This window comes from Pterocles gutturalis, unplaced genomic scaffold, assembly GCF_000699245.1.
Source record: "Pterocles gutturalis isolate BGI_N339 unplaced genomic scaffold, ASM69924v1 scaffold2338, whole genome shotgun sequence".
NCBI lineage: Eukaryota > Metazoa > Chordata > Aves > Pterocliformes > Pteroclidae > Pterocles > Pterocles gutturalis.
In genome coordinates this window covers 1-20,169 of record NW_010117711.1, presented here as the reverse complement: position 1 = coordinate 20,169, position 20,169 = coordinate 1, and the positions used below count along the sequence as shown (strand labels likewise).

Genomic DNA, 20,169 nt, shown 5'->3' with positions numbered 1-20,169 from the left:
TATGATTCTATGATATGATTCTATGAATTTAAAAGGTATTTTTATCACCTGTTGCAGTGTAGGCTCCTACCACACTTATGTCTCCAGCCCCTTTGAAAAAAAAACAAAAAACAAACCAAACAAAAAACCAAAACAAAACAAAAATGACAAAAATAAGACATGTCAGAAACTCCACACTGCAGACCAGTCCTGCAGCTACTTCATAGTGGTTCATACATGTGGGCAGACAGTGCCTTGCTGATGCAAAATAGCTTCTACAGCTGTATGCATACTTCTATGCATGTGTGAACTCTTGACATTGACACTGCCACTTTCAGTTTCATTTACAGAGACATTTCACAAGTTTACTGAATTAAGGGCCTTGGCCGGTAAATGCACATTTCAATAAACAAAGGCAAAGCTTCTGCATTTAACCTAAACCAGGTTAAAACTAACACAATTTTTTTCTAGTGCTCTAACTTGTCTTGCCCTGTTTTCTGCAAAGGGTATTTTCTCTTGCAGTCCAAAATATGTATTTTGGTAGAACACTCATTACAAAATCTCAGTCTCAGTTTAGAAAGGAAAACCTTGGTGCCACTGAAGCCAGTAAAATAACTTTGCTATTCTGTCACTGCTCAGCTTATTATGCTCAACATACATAGCTTACAAGCTTCTTACCTGCCGTGAAAAGGCTGCCAGATCACAAGCGTCTTTCTCTGAGTCTCCCTTCAGTGTCTTAGAGTCTTCAGCCTCTGTACCAGTGCCTTCCCTATCTTTTGTTGTTTGGGGATCATGATTTTGAACTTGTTTTACTTCTGTTGGCTCCTCTATAGTTTTCTCTTGACTTTTGCAAGGTAGTTTCCCTTCTTTTCTGAGTTGTCCCCTCCTTCTGTAACCCCGGTAACTGCTCTGAATAACCACTGCTGCCTTCTCTTTGTCTTCTGAACCTTGTTTTAGTGCCTCAACTTGCTTCCGTGAGCCTCTTAGTGACTCTTTTCTTATAATTCCTTTACATCCTGTAGGCATCACTGCTTCACGTTTCAGGTGGTTTCTTTCTACATCCCTGTCAGTCCGGGGCTGGATCACAGCAGATTCTTGATTTTGCCCATCTGCACTGAGCATGTCATGACGATTTTGCTCTTGCAGGGCTCCCGGTTCAGCTGTGATTTTGACAGAAGATTTCCTGGACAGCTCTTCCAGAGAGGCCTGTTCTTCACTTTCACCAACATGTTCTACTGCAGGGTTCTGCTTCACAGAAGCTCCCCCTCCTTCAGTAGATGTTTTCTGTTGCTCCTGTACATTCCCTGTGTCACTGTACCCAGAGAACTCGCTGTCAGTAACAGCATCAGTTTCATCTTGAGTCTCCTCGTTTGCTGCTTCTTCCATGGTATCATTTTGAGCTGGCTGTAGTTGTGCTTCAAGGAACTCCACAGCAGATAATTCTTCCTCTGCTATTTTTTCGCACTCTTCCTTTATTTTTTTACGGACTCTGTAGCCTCTGTAATGGCTCTGAACAATGACAGCTGCTTCTTCTTCTGTTTTAGGAAGGGCACTCCTCACTCCAGCTGGACTTTCCTCATTATCTTGAAGTTCTTCCTTTTCCTTTTCACTACTGGATGCTGCATTTGCAGTTTGTTTCTTGCTAAGTGATTCCCTGAATGGAATACAGTTTTGGGCAAAAGTTATAGCTGAAGGAGATGGTGACAACTTTACAACTACCTTTGGTGGAGTTTGTGTTCTAAATGGTAATTTGGGACATTGCAGATTTAGTGCATATAGCTGGAATTAAAGACAGCAAACCAATCTGTCTTTATTATTATTTCTTTAAGTGAAAAGGGACATCCTTGTTAAACTCTTCATGGAAAATTGCTAGGGGGACAATCTAGGCTGCATGTGGGCTGATAAAACAGCAGAGAATTAATTTAAATGTTAACAAAAACATAAGGCAGAAAATTTTTAGCACCTCAAATATGCATAATACAATCCTAAATGTATTAATGAATGAAAACTGCCTCAAGTCACACTAGGAATGCAAAAAGAATGATCCTGGGCATAGGTCCAGGTCAAATTTAAAAGACCTAGTCCCTAAACTGTCTTTGTTACCATCAATAAAACTTCAGTGCCAGGTGAAATCTGCCAACCTGTTCTGTCCCTCAGAAAGACTCTGGACTCCTTCACAGCTGTTTTCCACCCCTCTGTAGTTTCCAGCTACTTAAATGCTATCACTGAAAAAAACTACGATGATAAACAAAGTGCTACTAGCTCTGTTTCAGAGACTGGGACTACAACCCCATTGCAGAGATATTTAGAATGTACTTTACCTCACCCAACTTTTAGCTGTTTGAGCTGAACAAGACATCTGGGTTCCCACTGTTATCAGCTAAGCTTATCTCAAATAGTGACTTCAGCAGATAAGAACACTTCCTTGCAGATGCCTATTTCTTGCTCATCTGAGCTTTTTTTTATGATGAGCTAGTTCCAAAAAGAGACTAGTCTACAGATTACATTCACATTACAGGTAAACACAGTATTGTTGATCTTTCCCCTAAATATGCCTTTATTCCCTGGGCCTAAAAATATGAGAAAACTGGTTACTGACGTTAAAAACCTCCACATAAATGTACATTACCTATGCATACATATCTAGAATAATCCTAATTTGCTCCACTTTTATCTTACATTACTGTTCTTCAGCAGTATAGTTACTGAAAAGGGCCATATTTGAGTGACATAGGAGATGGAAAATAACACTACCTCCTGCTTTTGAAGATCTTCCTCTCTTTGTATCCCCTGTAGTGAGACTGAATTGTTATTGCTGCTTTGTTTCTTGTCTCTGTTAGTTCTTTTCTCTTCTTCCTGAGTAAGTAGCCTCTGACAACTGATACAAATTGCAATACAAAACAGCCTTAGGCAAAAAGCAATGGGTTTCCCACACATTTCAGAGAGTCAAATGATAACCACATTAAACAAAAAAAACAATAAGGAAATATGGATGGGGGTGGTTATTATTATTATGTTTCATCTGAAATTATTCTGTCCCACAAAAATGTTGAGATTTCAGAAAGCTGTACCTATTCTACATGAGGATACAAACAAGCTCGCTCTTTGTATTTTACTGGACTAAAGAAAATACAGGAAGATGCAGAATGAAGTGGAAGCATAGTGCTATAGAAGTGCCTCTCAGCTCTCAGCTTCATGTACCTGCTTTGCCTGATTCAGGCAATTGATTTGACTCAGTCTTTCACTTCCCTGGGAAATGCCTGATTATCAGGCTATACAGATTACCAGGCTCTCTTCTGGCACAGGCTTGAAATTAGCTGAACATTCACTAGATCAGACAGAAACTGAAAATTTTATAGCTCAGCAGTTACAGACTTAGCTCGTGCTCCTTTTGCAAAGACTCATAATTCAAAATGAAAAACTTCAGCATGAAAGATGTGCTAAGCTCCACATAACCAGGTGCATTGTGGCAAGGGTATTCGCTACTCGTGCTCTGTAGGAGGCACAAATTCAAGTTTCTGGTCTGAACCAGGAGGAAGGACTCAAACATGGATCTTCCCTGAAACATGTGGGCACTGAGTAGTCACTAGGGGCTTGATGCAGTTGCCAGCACACAGGTATCTAGCGTTCTCTGAAGTGCTCCAGGATTGCCAAGGTATCTACATGGAGCTGGCAGAAAGAACAAAACAGAAGGGAATTTCTGGAGAGAGAAAGTTGAGTGTACCGCAGGAAATAAAGCTGGAGGCCAGGCAAGATAACTTAGGGCACCTCAAATAACTCTAGATACCAGTATGGGTAGAAATGAGCAGAGCATTTGGTGGTTTTGAATAAAATGAATCAAACTCTAGGCTCTGCTGACTATAAGAGGAGTTTAGACACCTAGGTCACTTTTAGACATCTACACTGAAGTGTCTTAATCAAAAACTGAATTGCATTCAGGATGTTGCTTCAGTAATTCCTGAACTTGCAAATTATTTCCTAATGGCAATCGTCACAGTCTCCACAGTGCTGTGATTTGGACAAGTCTGCAATTCCAGGGATCCAGCGTAAATCTGCTAATGCCTGGCAAAATAAAAAGAATGTAGTGTTTTGTCAAAATATTTCTGTTGAACTCTAATTCCAAATGCAGTACCAAGACTATGGGGACAGAGGATTCAGGTAATTTAAATACCATGAGTAGATGGTAGCTATGGGAGCTCTTACTCCAACTCTGCTGAATGTGTTTTGCATCACAGGGAAAGGTCAAGCTCTCTTAAGAATGGGAAGGAAGCATAAGCAGTCTATTCTAACACATTCATATAATGGGGTGAAACTGAGAGAGTTAAGTAAAAATGGACTTCCATTTTGTTCTGGCTTCTCATGCACTGAAAAAAAAGTTGAAATGAAGCTGCTCACAGGAGAGAGAAGGTGGATGAGAAGAAATATTGGGAAGATCACAAACAGAGCAAAGTGGTAAATTCATGCTTTTGCATTTGCTAAATATCCTAATGTAATTGACAACTTTCAGATGTGTAATTATTTTTGGCACATCACAGCATTTTATTCCCATTTTAGATTGTTTTCTACGCTAATGAAGTTCTACCAACTGCAGTGAAGTGCTCTTCAGTGCACACTAACATTGCCTCAGTGTAATTGACAGATGCATCTGACAATGATTAAAACCAGCCCTGGTGTTGGTATATACTCATGAAGGCATATCTGAGGTAGTTTAAATCTAGATAGCCTGGGTAGTGGCAGCACTAGCTTATATTTGGGGTTGCCCCCTTTGTAATTACTGAAAGTGCTGTGCAGATTTGTGCCAGCTGTTTTCAGATCTGTGCCTCCCTAGTTGTATTGCTGCTGATTTCAGAGCTGCCTAGACTAAATCTGGCTTGGGGGCATCTCTGCAGGGATGGGTGAGACAGAAGTGTAGGGAGGAAGAAGGGATGTCACATAGCATACATTGGGGCCCAAGGTGATTATTGCTGCAGAAGAAAAGGAATATTTTGGTAGATTGGACTGAACAATGGCAAAAAAGAATCTGAGGCATGAGTGAAATTACAGATTGCAGTCTTCTCAAACGTAGCTATTACTGATACCTAACAAAACCTATTCCTAAGAGAACAGCACGCACACACACATTATATGCAGACAGTGTCATATGGGGCTTCAACAATACCAGCTGGAATACTTAGACATGTCAGACTAGGAGTGAAAAGGCTTGCTATGGCATTTAAACAGCCCCCTTCACAGCTGTGGAAAGTGTAAGCCACTTTTAGGTACAGGTAATGGAATACATTGACCCGTTTCAACCACTGTATATAGATAGATAAATTATACCTCAGAATGTGAAAATGAGCATAGTCAATCAGTGCAGCTAGGTAATAGCAAAGAATCTGGATCAACATATTGTGTATGGATAGCACATTAAAAGCCACAAAAGCAAACAATTCTTACTTGCTTGAAGTCTAGTGATATATTCTTCCATTTTTTTATTACGTTTTGCATTTGTATATTCTTTACGAGCAACAAAACCCCTGTAAGCTGGAAAGAGATGTCAAAAATTAAATAATCCACTAGGTGCACAAAAGACTGTAAAAATAAGTCTGTAAGAAATTACAGACCTCCATTAAAATATTCATAAATATTTTGCAGGCTTTATCTTTCAAAAAAATTGCAAAGAAGCACAAGCAGTACATCTACATAAAACCAAAATTTTCTGGTGAGTAAAGTTATTATGAATGAAATTAATATAAAACAAGAGAATCAGAATGTAAAATAAGACGATGTTTGAAATATATTAAAATTTTCAGTTGATGTCCCCATCAACAGTGTAATTGGCCTTATTATGTAGGATGGTTAATACTTTTTATTTTCATTATTATATTATACAACCTTGTCAGAGGATGCCAGTACATTATTAATAACAGTATCATCTGTGCAATCACATCCTTCTGTTGTTAAAATTGCATTTTAAATGTAACATTGATAAATGTAACTTCAATACAGAGATTGTCATAACCTGGTTAAAAGAAATTTTTCTTCATAAGAACAGATATCTCCAAGTATAAGATATTTTTTCAAATGTAACAGCAGGAAAACAGCGAAATCCACATCCAGCATGCATGTCCATCTATCAACTGTACACACACACTAGCTTTAAGCAAAATGTTAAATGTTTTAAAGCCATTACCTGACTGTATTTTAATAGCACTTTGTTCCCTTTGTTCCTTTATCCTTTTGTATCTCCTTGAACCCAGCCACCCTCTGACACAAGCTTGAATCAAAATAATCATGTCAACTGTCTCCTTCCGCATTAAATTTAGCTGCTCCACATGATAGTATTTGAGGAATACCTTAAAAAGAGAAGGCAGACAAGCAAAAGTTTTAGTTACCCTCCCAGGCTCTGTACTCACTCTGTCCATTTCACATCAACAGGAGTTACACCTTGGTTTCAAATGATGAACAGACTCTTTAGCTGTAATACCTAAAGGATCATTCCTATTAAAGATTACATTTTGATTGTTTGAGGTACTAGTTTACCTTACTCTCCCCTTCAACATCTTTTGTCAGTCCTTGCTTACTCATGCTTTCATGGGAAGATGTTTTAAAGTCCCAATGCAAAACTTCAGTCTGTAACTATAAATCTGTTTTCAAAACTATGAGGCTGGCAGTTTTGCCAACCTCACAAATCTGGTGTGTGGTACATAAACATGATTCAAATCTGGAACCTTCAACCTCTCTGCTTTCCAGTTTTAAATCTAAGACCTTTATTTACAAAATAGCTTTTATCAAGCATGAAGCATATATAACCTCTGAAAAACTAATCCAGCACATGCGGTGCAAACACATTGCTGGTGTATGTTAGGATTAAATAAAATGTGTAGAAAGAGCTTGTGCAATTAAGGCAATAATTATGCCTATTTTGCAGAATTCCCCCAAGGTTTGATCACTTGTTGGTACAGAAACAGGTTAACCCTAATTAAGTAAATGTAAGTTATAGATCTCCCATCTCAAGATATGCTTCCTTTGGCTGCATGTTCTCCATTAGCCTCACTAAGACAGCAGAGGGAAATAAAGGTTGAGGAGGAGGTAACTTCATGGCTTCTGTCCCACCTACCCAAGAAGATGTCTCAGAAGAACAGTTCTTTCTTTTACACTGAGGTCATTCCAAATAGCTTAGGACCCATCTCTCTATATATCCATATGCTTCCTGGGCACTTCTACTACATCAGTAAATAGAGAGACTTGGTGCGGTACTTGTCTGATGCTTTTCTCTGACAGACCTCCTGAGATCTATCAGCTGGGGGCAGGTGGGTGTCCCTCTCTGGCACACTGGGAAGACTAGTCTCCTAGTCCTATCCTAGCAAGAGTATGGAAACAGACATGTGTTTCTCCTACCATAAAGTCTTCCCTCCACTTCATATATATGGGATCATCCTGCTATCTCTTCCCCCAGTGCTCAGCAAAGTCTGCCACAGAGGCCTCTGGCTGGAAAGCCAAAACCTTTTCCTCTCCTTTTGTGAGTCTGATTGCTCCAGAGAAAAATTGTAACTTACTTTCCTTAAGAAAGCATGGACTCAGCTCACTGGGAACCTTACTGACCACTTTTTTTTGAAAGAAAATGCAAACAGTGTTGCTGTCACATACTGCTTTGCACTGTGGCCTCACTAAAGGTGATCAGAATTTTAACACTTTACAGGGTCAGGATTTCAGCCAGATGTCAGTACCCAGCAAAGGGAGGTTTTTTTAAACCAATAGAGACTGAGAGCTACCCCAACCAAATGAGTGAGAAAACAAATTGCTTAATAAGTTAACAGTGACATAAAAATTACTTTAGTTTTTCCAAGAACCCAGTTGTCAAGGTGGGCTTTTTCCAGGATGGCAGCACAGGTTTCCGGGCTGACTGGAGGATCATCATTTGTTTTGTAACAGATGAGGTAATACCTAAAGACAAATATATGATTCTTTATTCCATTAATAGCGAGCAATAGATGCAAATACACATAAACCATTCATTTAAATAATAAAAATAGTTGCATGAAAAAAAAATAACACTGAAAAAACCAAAAACACCATGTGAAAGAAATTGCTGTGATTTATATGCAGTACTGAGAAGCTCAATTAAAAGTGGATGAGTGACATATTGCACACCCTGGAGGGTTGTTCAATTCTATATCAACAGCAGAAGGCTTTTAAAAAGTGTGCAACCCAAGGAGAGTTGTGCACCAGTTCTTTGCTGCTCTGGCTCTCTGCGTTCTGTGAAAGTTATTTCAGTAGCAAAATAAAAAGATTTTTAAAGCTTTTGTGCCTAAATTAAGTTATTTCATATCTATAAATGTTATGAAAATTTCATATCTTATCTCATGTGCTAGACCATCTACCTTGAGATAGTTAACATGATGTGAGATGCATCCCAGCTCCTGTTGCCTTCTCAGATTCAGCTTTGCAGATCCTTTTGGAACATGTGTGTTGTTATGACATATCACATGTAACCATTTAATCTGGCAAACTCATTACTCAGAATTAATTCTGACTAGAAAAAGAGGTCAGGATGCTCACATAAAAATTACCTGTAACACACTAGCTCAGCTGCTGGGTAGGACAGTTCTTGTGTGTTTCAGGACTTTCCAAAATGCTCCATAACAAAATGAACCATATCTTGGTTTTTTTTTTTTTTTTTGGTTTTGTTTTGTTTTGTTTTTTAATTCAGGAAAATTACATTAATTATGTGTGCTTCCTTATGGTATATGCTGCTTTTTTCTTGTTATTCAGCCTTTATACACAAAGCTTGGGTTGTATCAGCTTTAAATAATGGTAACAATTTCCTCATGGAATAATAAAAAAAGAGACAATGTTGATTCCTGCATTATCACCAATTCCCACAGCCTTTTTTTTTTTTTTTTTTTTTTTAACTGCACAATGAATTGGCTTATTTTTATTCTAACAAAATAATTTTGCCATTATTTCAGGTCTAACTGTAACTCTCAACTATCAAAAAGAAAAAAGCAGATAGATACTTAATAAAAATCCCTTTTTGTTTGAGGGCCATATCCTCAGTGCCAGAGATCTGCACAGCCTCACTTCAACAGGGGCATGGTCTCTGGAGAGGTACCCCATTATGTTCACTGCTTTCCTCTCTTTTACCTGAACAGTAAAATTTTTTTATAAAAAGCAGTGACCAAAAGCCACAGCACATCTTGGTGCAGTGATAACTACATTTTCCCATGCTGCACTCTTCCAAAATAGTAGTAGTCCCAGGATTATTCTTTCCAGAAACAGTGCTATAAAAACATCGGTATGTCCTTCCTCTCTCTCCTTGTGCACCTGCAGCTCTCTGCTGCTTGCTCCCTGGTTCTAGTGTGCTATTACTTTTAAGTGCTTATGTCCAAATGGGTGTTGCTTGCTTCCTCACAGTTTTGATCTCCATTCCACAAATCTCAGTTCTGATTGAGGAGAATACTCAGGGTCTTTATTTGTAAGACAGAAGTACAGAAAAAGTGCTCAGGATTAATTCTGGGGAGTGGAGGAGGAATTATGAAATTAGTGAGTTCATTACTCTTCTTCTTAACAAGTGACTAATACTTAGAAACTATATTTTAAACAAAATTATGCACTTAATTAATTTCTCAGCCCTAGTTTAACAATGCCAAATTATCATACACCCTGTACAAACAAATGCTGTACAGTGCTGAACATCAGGACTTAGAGGAACTGTGGTGCTCTTTGGATGCTATTGCTCCAAATTCTCATCTTTAATTTGAAGCATTACATTTCTAAACCTCAAGACTTTGAAGAAAACTTGCAGATTATCAGCAAGACAATTTTTACCCAAATGTGCAGGGAGTCTGAAAGAATCATCCTGAGATGCATCATCTTCCCCTACCAATCCATAACAGGTCACTAATCTTGTTCCTGAACTACTCTTTGTCATCCAGTCTGTAATCTTCTTTGTTACAGGAAATGTCTTTGTATTTTTTCTTTAAAGACCATACCAAAGACACTGCCGATGCTTAGCAAACAGTAGGCAGGAATGATAGGAGAGAAAAAGGCTTCTTCAGATCAATGTTACCGTTTTATGAAGTTAGCGAACAGTATACGGTGTGAATAACCCTGTCTTCGAATTCTTGCCGTCTCCAGAATTCCTGTGTAACGTAGCTGAACCAACACTTTCTCTTTATCAAACTTGTTTGCTTGCCGGTCATTGTTTGGCTTGATGCACCTGACAAAATGAGGCTGGCCGACAACCATTTTGGATAACAGATCCATCAGAGAATACTGCAAGAAAGTAACAAGGTATCTGCCACCAGGATATTTATAAAACATATATAGGTCCATGTGAAGCTGAAATTTTATTTCATTATAAGAATCATGTCCAAACCCATTTACATTTCAGTAGGCTGGTACTTTAATGGTAAATGAAGTAAATGACCCAACAACAATTCTAGCTTTGATAAGATCTCTCAGTTACTAGTGTATACTACCTGAGCAAAACACTGATTACAAATGGGCGTACCAGATTCCACATAGAACATTCTCACAAACTGCAATAATGTCTGACATATGAGAGAAACTCTCCTTACATTTATTTGCTGCTCTTGGAGCCTTGTTAGTTAATTACAGCCCACTTTTTCTTTTTCCTGTTGTCACCTATCTGAAGATCCTTACTCACCCAGAGAGTACATCATCCATCTACGGATGGGAAGTGTAAGAGCAGCAAGCCAGTAAATACTGCCATCCCTTCATCAGACTGGAGCAAACTAAGGCCACCCCAGAAGAGGGGCTGCTTAAACTGCTCTGATCTAGCACGTCCTATTCATTGTATAAGCTGATAGTGATACTACAGCTGCCCTGCCAAGAGAAAACTTTTGAGGTGGGCAAAACTGGAAGTACACAAAATCACAGTTCCAAAGTTGCATTTTTTGCACCTCTCCAGGGTACCAGAGTAGCAGAGGGGATGCAGTTTTTAGCTCCCCATGCCAACTTAGGTGAATCTGTCTGTAAACAAGCTTGACTGGTGTTTTGTAAAATTGCTTCATAGGAGGATCTTATTAAAACACAGATGAAGAGGCTCATTCCTCAAGATTCAACCTGACTCAACAGAAAGAGGCAGCCAGGAGGTAATGCAGTTCAGCAGTAGGTTGGATACATGAAACTAGCATAGGACATGAAGAGCCATATGTTTCCTATTAAAATGTGCAATTCCATTCTGGACAGGTGCTGCACCATGCAGCAAAGTGCTTAATTAATTTCATGACTAGTGTGCCAATTGAACACACAAACAAGTAGGACCTGCTAATGGATAATTTTTTTTTTTCCACTCAAGTCTGATGTGGCAGATGCTTTCCTCAATCACCCATCAATTTCAGCCTCTGATGTTAGATGCTGGTAATGCACTGAATCACAGACATTAGGTTTGAATGATAAATTTTTACATATAGAACTTTAAAACACCATGCAGCTTTGGACCACCATGATACCTACACTGAAATTATCCTTCGTAGTCCACAAAGCTGTACAATTGTAACTACTAAACAGAGATCTTACTCTTTACTGTTCGAAATTATCCTTCGTAGTCCACAAAGCTGTGCAATTGTAACTACTAAACAGAGATCTTGCTCTTTACTGTTCTGTGTCACAGATGTAAATGAATTCTTACGGGTCATGAACATCACCTCAGCCATCTTTATGTTTTTGCTGGGAGAGATAACTAAATAAGAGTTGGAAATTCAGAGCTGAGCCCAAGTGAACCAACTCTGTGCACCATTTTGGAGGAAAGAATGCTCTTCACAGCTATTTTCTATTGCAGGACCAGCAGCACAGCCAGTGCTTGGGAAGGTCAACAGCAGTGCTGAAGGAGCCACAAGGATGGACTCAGGACAGCCTCTGAGCAGTGGCCCTCAAGATCCTTCTCTGGAGCTTCTACTTCAAATTAACTTTGTCCTCTTGCTTCTTAAACTCTTAAACAAATGCTATACCACTAATGTCCAACCTCCCTTTATCTCCCTTGGTGGGAAAGCAAGCAAGTGAAAGATTAATACAAATCATCATACAGCATCACGACAGAAATGTGGCTGTGTAATCAAGTACAATTAAAGAGGAAACATCACAATATCCTCTAGGTATTTGTACTGCAGACTGCTGCACCATATATGCAAACTCTAAATGGATCACTGTTGACTCTAAGTCAACAGATGCATTTCAGAAGATGAAAGAATAAACATTCATTCTACTCTAGAAAAAAGTATTAAAAGATCTGATATCTTACTCTAAAATAAGAAGCAACTGTCTGTGTTTTCATGCTCGTTGTCTCTCTTGGATGATGTCCGGTATCTCCTGCTTCATTCTAGAAAGATGAAGAAAGAAAATTACACAATTTTTATCTCTCTTGAGCCTGTAGTACCCTTTTCAATGCCACAACAAAGCACCATGATCACTAGTACAAATCAGTTACACCAGTACATTACATTACTTTGCTACACAATACACAAACATTTACACACAGAGGACACAATTTGGTAATGAAGCATCTAAACAATGGCCACAAATAACTTGACGATGTCTGAGGTCCTGTCTTATTTCACCATCACTGTTATTTTGGTAGTTCTCTAAGGAACTTGACCATACTCCATACCAACATTTTAATACGTCTTTTTGCTACAATACAGCTAGGAAATAATCTTTATTTCCCCTGAAGTTGTTATAAAACTATAGCCATAAAGAAGGGAAATGTTAGGTTTTTACCTCACGGAAGGAATATGAATTGCACAACACAAAGATATCCAGCTAAACAGAAAAGAAAATAGAAGGAGAAAAACCAAGGAAGGGGTTACTTTCTTACTTTTAGTATCAATAACAGTATTGCCTTTCTAGTTTAAACAAAGGTTCAATGCAGAATCACAAAATCAGTTTTCTTACCTTTGTGTGACTGATTGATTTCTGGGGGGTCCACATTTGGTAACTGATTGTAGTTTTGCTTTTAGTGTGTGCCAGGTTACCTGTGGGAAGATGAAAGACAGCAACCTACCAAAATGCTTACGTCTCATCTAAACTAAAAATCACGCTGTACCACCTTATACATGCCCCCAGTGTAACCATATGATTATAAAGGTTGTTGACTTTTTTGGAATATGTCCTCACTTCCCCTTTCACCCTTGGGATGGAACAAGCTCTGAAGAAGTTGCATGAAGATGGAACATGGACTGAATTTTCCTCCTTCAGCACTTATATAACCTACTAGAGCAAACAAATAAACAGACTGCTGCAGAAGGTAAGAAAGATACATCTTAGAGCATCCATGTGGCTTTACCCTAAAGATGTTATCTTACTATTTTAGTTCTAAGGCTACACATATGTTAGTTAAAAAAAAAAAAAAAAAAAAAGGTGCTAGCACCCTTCTCTGGCCCTGAAGGCAGGTGACATGGAATGACTCAAGTCTATACAGCTAAACTCTATACTTTACTACTCTTTTAAACTCCTGGTAAAAATAAGGTTGTCTCTTTCCACAGAGCTTTCTGGAAACTATCACTGGCCTGTGCTTTCTCTTGAAGTGTTCCTGGGTATTTCTGGGAGACTGCTAGCTGACATGGTCCAAAACTGTCCCAGAGAGGCATGCTAACAATTAATCAGAATGGGCAGTCCTGTGGGAGTGTTTCAGCTACTGTTCACTGGCCCTGTTTGGTTTACTAGAATAGACACAGTCTTAAGACTCTAACCTTGTAATTCTTAATCAAGTAATACCTTTATTATGATGACTTGAACGACTAGGTGCATTGGAGTGGTTTACATAGACACTGGTCTTCTAAAGGAACAATGAAAATTCTGCTGAGCTTTCCATCACCTAACTCTATGTTGATAAACCCCAACCATTGCTGCATGCTACCATTGCTTCTGCTGATAACATAACTCATCTGGAATCTCACTCTCCACTGGGAGAGCCTGTGACCTCCCTGTGCTCAGCTACTGTCAGTAAGAGGTGGATAAGAGCTGGATAAACAGCTGTAAGTAGACAGCATGCCGAGCTGATGCATCATGTATTATGTGATATCAAGGAAGGAAAGAGAGAGGATTACTCACACCTAACTTTAGCTATCTGAAAGAGAGGTGTCTACAGGATCCCTGCTATATTGAGTGGAGAGAGGCAAATTCAGAGGAGATTTATCCCATCCTAAGAGAAACAATGGAGATAGGCAAGATGGGTTGGACTCTGGGTAAACCTCTGCATTTTCACTGATTCTAACTTACATCAGAAATCTAACTTTTAGGTGGGTATAGCTGGACGGTTTGGGTCAGTTTCGAAAGGCTACAAACAGTGCTTCATAATATTTAGCAAGAGGACTAAAACAACCTTCAGATTTATCTTGCAAAACATTACATAAGACTTAGGATCAGTTCTTGGGACCATCTGGGCCCTGACTTTGGCTCTATAGAAATTATAGTTTAGTATCTTAGCAGATATCAACAAGTCAAAAAGTTCAGGCAAGGACATTGAGCTCAGTGTTCTCCTAGGAACACTGACTTAAAATAGATGTTTGAATCCAAATTTTGCATTCCACCAGCAAAGCTGCCTTTGTGAAGAACAGAAGCTTTGCCAAAACCTCAGTTTCTGTAAGCTACAATAACATTTTATGGAAATTTTCATTAGGCAATTCCAATTTAGCTTTTCTGCTCTACTAAAGTACATCTCTCATGTAGTTGTACAAGAAAGTAATGTTGTGAACTACTTACTGTATGGCATCAACGCCATCATACAGGGAGTAATACAACACAGTAACAAACTGGTTTTAAGGAGACTTACCCATCATCCCAAAGACCTACCCAAAATGGCAAGTAGGACACTGTGCAAGGACCTGGTTCAACTAAGGTGCAACTTAGGAGTAATTTCTGTAGAGCCAGTCATAACTCCTCCAGCCCAACTTTTGAAATCCTGGAGGAAGGGCTCACTACTAGGATCCCATCAGTTGCCTATTGTAAAGGACTAAAACACTGGGGAAATAGAGGAGTGTCTCTCACTCTTTGCAGCAGATGTTAGGAGCCCCAACCTTGGTTCTCTCCTATTTTAGAGCAAAATTGCACTGAGACAAAACAGGCAATTTATATACGCCCTGCCCAAAAAAGGCCAGTGACTTACCTGATCCTTTCTGTTCAGTCCTCAACCCAAGGGATGCACTCCACTCCCTGTCTTGCTCCCCTACCCTGAAGAGAGGACCCTGAAAGAAGCCTCTACCACTTCTTTGGCACTTGACCAGACCAATCCCTCCCCTGCAGCTTGAGATGGCTGGGGCTCCATTCTGTATAGATTCTAGGGTTGGAAAGTTAAGCCACAAAGTGTATAATGTCATCAACAAGTGGTCATATGAAACCTAGCAGTGGTCATCATGAAGGCTACAGAAGAATAAGAAGATTACCACAATAGCAATACCTGTTTTTGTAAGAGGATGGGTTACCAACTGTCGCGTCAGATTGTTTTCAGATGATCGCAATAGCAGCACAATATCAGCTGGCAGAGTATCTCTATTTTTGGCTAGGAATCCGCTTGCATTATATAGAACCTGTTTGAAAAGTAGTTGTAAATTTAAGCACTCTAGCATTTGGCTTTTAATATATGGGGATACACAAAGAGTTTGTCAGCCACCAGGCTCGCTCTTGCTTAGTCTTTCTTTTGATCACTGGAAGTTCTAACTTTTCAGTACTAAGAACCATTATGATGCAGATCACTAAAAGCAAATCCATCATTCCAAAGTAGCTTGAGACATTTATTTTCAGCTAATGCGAGTGTGGATTTATCACTAGGACAAGTGTATTGTAGTCCTCATTTGCCTGTGTAAATGCACAATTAACAATGTACCTGCTTTCAACTATATCACACAGAATTATCCATATGATTGTACAATCTTTCTGCCCCATTCATATCATGCTGTACTGGACCCAGGACTTATCACTCTTCCTGGAAATCTCTGTATAAATTGTAGAGAAAGTTTGCAAAATCACAAACTGCATATCGACAATTGAAATCTCACTAAAAATTCCAGGAATGGTGTACCTAAGTCAAAATGTACCTCTAGGGCTCTATCTCAATAAAGGACCCACAAGAAAACCTGGCCTGTGAAGAAGGGTAGAAGATACTGGCATATTTCATTTAGAAAAAAAACCCTCACAAAACAACCCAGTAACAGTCTTAAATTACAAAAAAGGCTTGTAAAGAAGAGGAAATAAATTGTTCTCCAGTTCCACAGTAAAAAGGACTAGGGGTAATGAACTGAAATCATAGCAATGGAGATATCAGTTAGACAATAGGAGAAAATTCCTAATGAAAAAGCTTGTTGAACACTGGAAAAGGCTGATGGGGCACTGGTGGAACCCCCATCTTCCACTGGCTGGTATCAGGAATGGTATAGGGAGACCTGGCGTTCTGCTTCTCAGCAGTGAGATATGCTGTGCTGGTGAAGTGTAATTCATCTGGAGATGAGGTTCAGAGGAGTTATTGCAGGCCTTTTGCATCTGTCTGTCTTACACAAGGGGCAAGTTACTTTCCATCAGCTGATGGGCAGTATGTTGTCTCTTTCCAGGCCAGCTGCTCCAGTACTGCACAGACCCAACATAGTTTCCTATGTGAAGCAGCAATGGCCACTCCATACCCCTTTAAAAGAGCTCAAAAGGAGGTGGGAGCTCCTGGTTTCATAAGTCAAGGTTCAGGTGACCAGTGGAATCTTGCTGCAGTGTGTCAGCAGCTCCTCCTGACTTTGAAAGGCATGCACAGCAAGTCACTTTGCATGGGAGGGCAAGACAATGCTCATCAAATGAAGCTGAAAGCAGGGCCCGCACTATCTGGCTAATGACAACGTACAGAACTAAGAAGTAAGACTGATGGGGTGTAGGAGGTAGGATAAAGAACAGAGCTGGATCCTGATTCAAAGCAGTAGGAACAAGCATGGCACAGGACTTTGAGGAATGAGGGGAAAGAGCTGCATTACATAATGGTTAATTTTTTTGTTCTGATATAATACAGTCAGTTCATTTACTTGGTGGCATTTAAGAAAAATACACTGCTGCTGTTGCATTTTTTGTGAAAGAAAATAGCTTTTCAATTTACTTTTGATGTGTAAGGCACTGCCAACTTTTCCATATCAGGCCCAAATAGATGAAGCCTGGGAACCAACCCAGCTGACCTCTTCCATTTCCTTCAATCCCTACTGTTCCACAATCCCCAACTAACACCATTAGGTCTCTTACCTTTCCTGCATAATGATAAATCCCAAAGGTTAGATCTACTCTTTTGGGTCTCCAAAAATATTTTGACTTCAAATTATCTTCAAATTTTTCTGAAAGGAAACACATAGCTTATCTTACTGGAGTTACTATACAATAATTGTCCTCTGAAGCTGTATCCCTCTAAGGATATTGCCTGACTTCTTGGACAATGCAGAGGCACAAAACAGACTCTGATGTTTTAAAGGAGAAAGATACCATAATGGTCTTGTAACAAAAGGTACTGGATAGATAATAGGGGAGCTCTTGGATCAGTTACTTACTTTGTACCTTTGTTTTTAATGTGTGACCTCAGAAAATTGCTTGCCTTTCTTAGCTTTTTTCATTCATATATGAAACAATGTAGTAATCCTTCCTAAGGATTCCTTGGGGAATTGTGAGGAAACATTTACCAATTGATTGAAGGCCTCTGTACTGTAGACTAAAAAGTATGATAGAAAGACAACAAGCTCATATAATTGCTTTAGCATGGGCATTGTTACTGGATATTATTAGGTTTAGGATTGGTATTGGTTAAAACTCACATCTGACATTTTGCACATGCAAAATTGAGTAAAACAAGGATTTATCTGGACAGAAACCTCACTGAAATAACTAAATCAACTGTAACTGCAACTGCTCAGCAGCACTGAAATATTCAGGATCTGAATTACAACATATTTAGGTGTTTCAATTTTGATTTCTGAATAGAAAAAACAGGAAGCATAATTTGCTGAAAGGCACTGAGGCAGGTTTGCAACCATTACCCTTAAAAAGTAGCAAAATTCTTGTTCAGATACGGCTCACCTAAAATCTCAGAGCTGAACATGACTCAACTTTGAAAACGGTGTTCTTGGCATATGTACATAGAGTCTTAACTCAATTTGATCTTTATCTTTCAAGCCCTGCAGCTAAAAATTCCTGAAGACAGGAGAATCCAAAACCTGGACCAGCAGCTTAGGTTCATTTGTACTCTTGATGTTTCTCTGTCAACTTCAAAGACAGATCCATCCCTATATGCATGCCTCGCTCAAACAGACTGTGACACTGGAATGTGGGCTCACTAAAAACATAACTAGCACATAGCCTAAACTGGACGCGTCAAACAAATCTAACAGGGAGACATCCTGCAAAACTGAAATAAACCATATACTTACCTACAAGTGTCTGATCTGTTGCTTGTGGGAATCGACTCTCCTCATCCAGCAGGGACAATAAACCCATTGGTTTCTGCAGAAACATATCTAAGAGGGGCCTGTTGTCCTCATATTCTATAACTCTTGCATCAACGCCTTCATACAAGTATTCATTCTGTAAGAAGCAACAGAAGGCATGTTTTGTCTATGCATACAGAGCCACTTCAGAAAAGAATTCACAAACTGTTAATAGTAGCAAATTAAAACTACATTGAAAAAGTATGCCCCAGGGCTAAACACATCAAGGTTTTGCAGGAGCAAATGTCAGTCAGGATGTATCACATTGTCAGGCTATAGATTTTAATTTGCCTTTGGATATGTAAGTGCTTCCTATGGCGTATTTGGTAAAGTAAGATGCTTTCCAGGAATATCCAAGAATTAAAGAAACAGAGTTGAAGAACATAAGGTACAGTGTCTGCAAGTGGAGACCTCAGTGTCTATTTACTTCCCTGGTCTGCAATGTAAAAAATATTTCTTAATTATTTGGAGCTACATTTACATCCTCAACTGCTCAGATCTATGTGATGTACAGCGTCCAAGATTTACAAAAGTGACTACAAATTACAGAGGCCTCACTTGTTTGATCTCCCTCCTCAAACACCTGGAAAAGTTCTTATGTAGAGAAGAATGGCGCACACACTTTCTAATAATCAAAGAACAGTGTACGTACTTTCTAAAGTCTCAGGTTGGCCCCTACCACATTTTCACTCCTTTTAAGGAACTAGGGAAAGGTATTCATCAAGATTAAAAAACTACAGAAAAGCTGGTTGGCTTTTTTGTTGTTTTTTTTTTTTCTTTTCTTTTTTGAGGGGGTGGGGGTGTGGTGGTTTGTTTTGTTTTGTTTTGTTTTCTCCTGAAGACTGCAAAATATCTTTGGATTTTTTTTTTTTTTTTATAACAAAAACTGTGTCCACAGTGTGTTGTGATGGTTTTATCTTGAAAAGAATTTAAATTATAGCTGAAGAATACAAGAATTACTTTCTTTAATCCTTCAGCAAGGCAAAGGACGGATGTAGATTTACCAAGAGAAGGATGCCCTAGGGACTGCCACCGCTGCATTATTTTTTCTGCATTACATAATGCAATAGCAGTTATCCACTGCACAGTGCTCCCATATAAAGCAGGGCTGCCTTCAGTCCTGTGCAGGCTATATTATGAAACACATAATTAAGCCTTTTGATCTATGTTAAAAATCATCCCTCTTCCAAAAGATAGGACTTTATAAAATGTATTAATGTATGGTGTTAACATCACAGTTGTGCTATCCTGAATTCATTGTGAGAAGAGTGCCACAAACATGAATGACGGCTCATATTAATGAGTTCAAAGACCTCTAACCCTGAAAGACCTCTCCTTACATGTCATTCACTTAAGTCTGAATGATAGTCAGGGTTGAGTGAAGAAGGCAATACAATGAGTGGTTCGAAAAGGAGTTAACTGCCATATACAACAGAAAAAGCACATTATTAGGCTTCATACCTTTTCATCTCTAAGCTAGAGAGAAACAGCAAAATTAATAACATCAGTCACACTGCCCTAGGAATACAGGCCCCAAAACCTAAATCTGCTGATCCATTTGAAAGAGAACACAGAATGTGTGTGTCATGTCCTGCAGCCCCATGTGGGCTCCTCATCTCAGACACGTAACATTAACTTCATTCATGTCTCCCCTGGAGCAGTGGACAGGTGGAGTTTTGTTTTTTATTTTAATTAATGACCTAAGTATCAGGTTGAGACAGGAAAGGAATACATGTATCGCTGATATAGG

The 20,169-nt window shown here is 39.1% G+C and overlaps 1 protein-coding gene across 1 annotated transcript; it reads right to left on the bottom strand.

Annotated features, from left to right (window-relative positions):
* Positions 1-657: 657 nt before the first annotated feature.
* Positions 658-19,895, bottom strand: LOC104463505 (myosin-IIIa-like; the record flags this gene model as incomplete). The annotated part of the gene is made up of 11 exons (XM_010075875.1): positions 658-1,633; positions 2,734-2,857; positions 6,152-6,314; positions 7,794-7,905; positions 10,031-10,236; positions 12,227-12,304; positions 12,877-12,956; positions 15,380-15,509; positions 17,191-17,279; positions 18,363-18,516; positions 19,881-19,895. Coding segments are annotated over 11 exons (2,127 nt in total), but the record flags the coding sequence as incomplete, so codon positions are not given.
* Between the last annotated feature and the right edge of the window lie 274 nt (positions 19,896-20,169).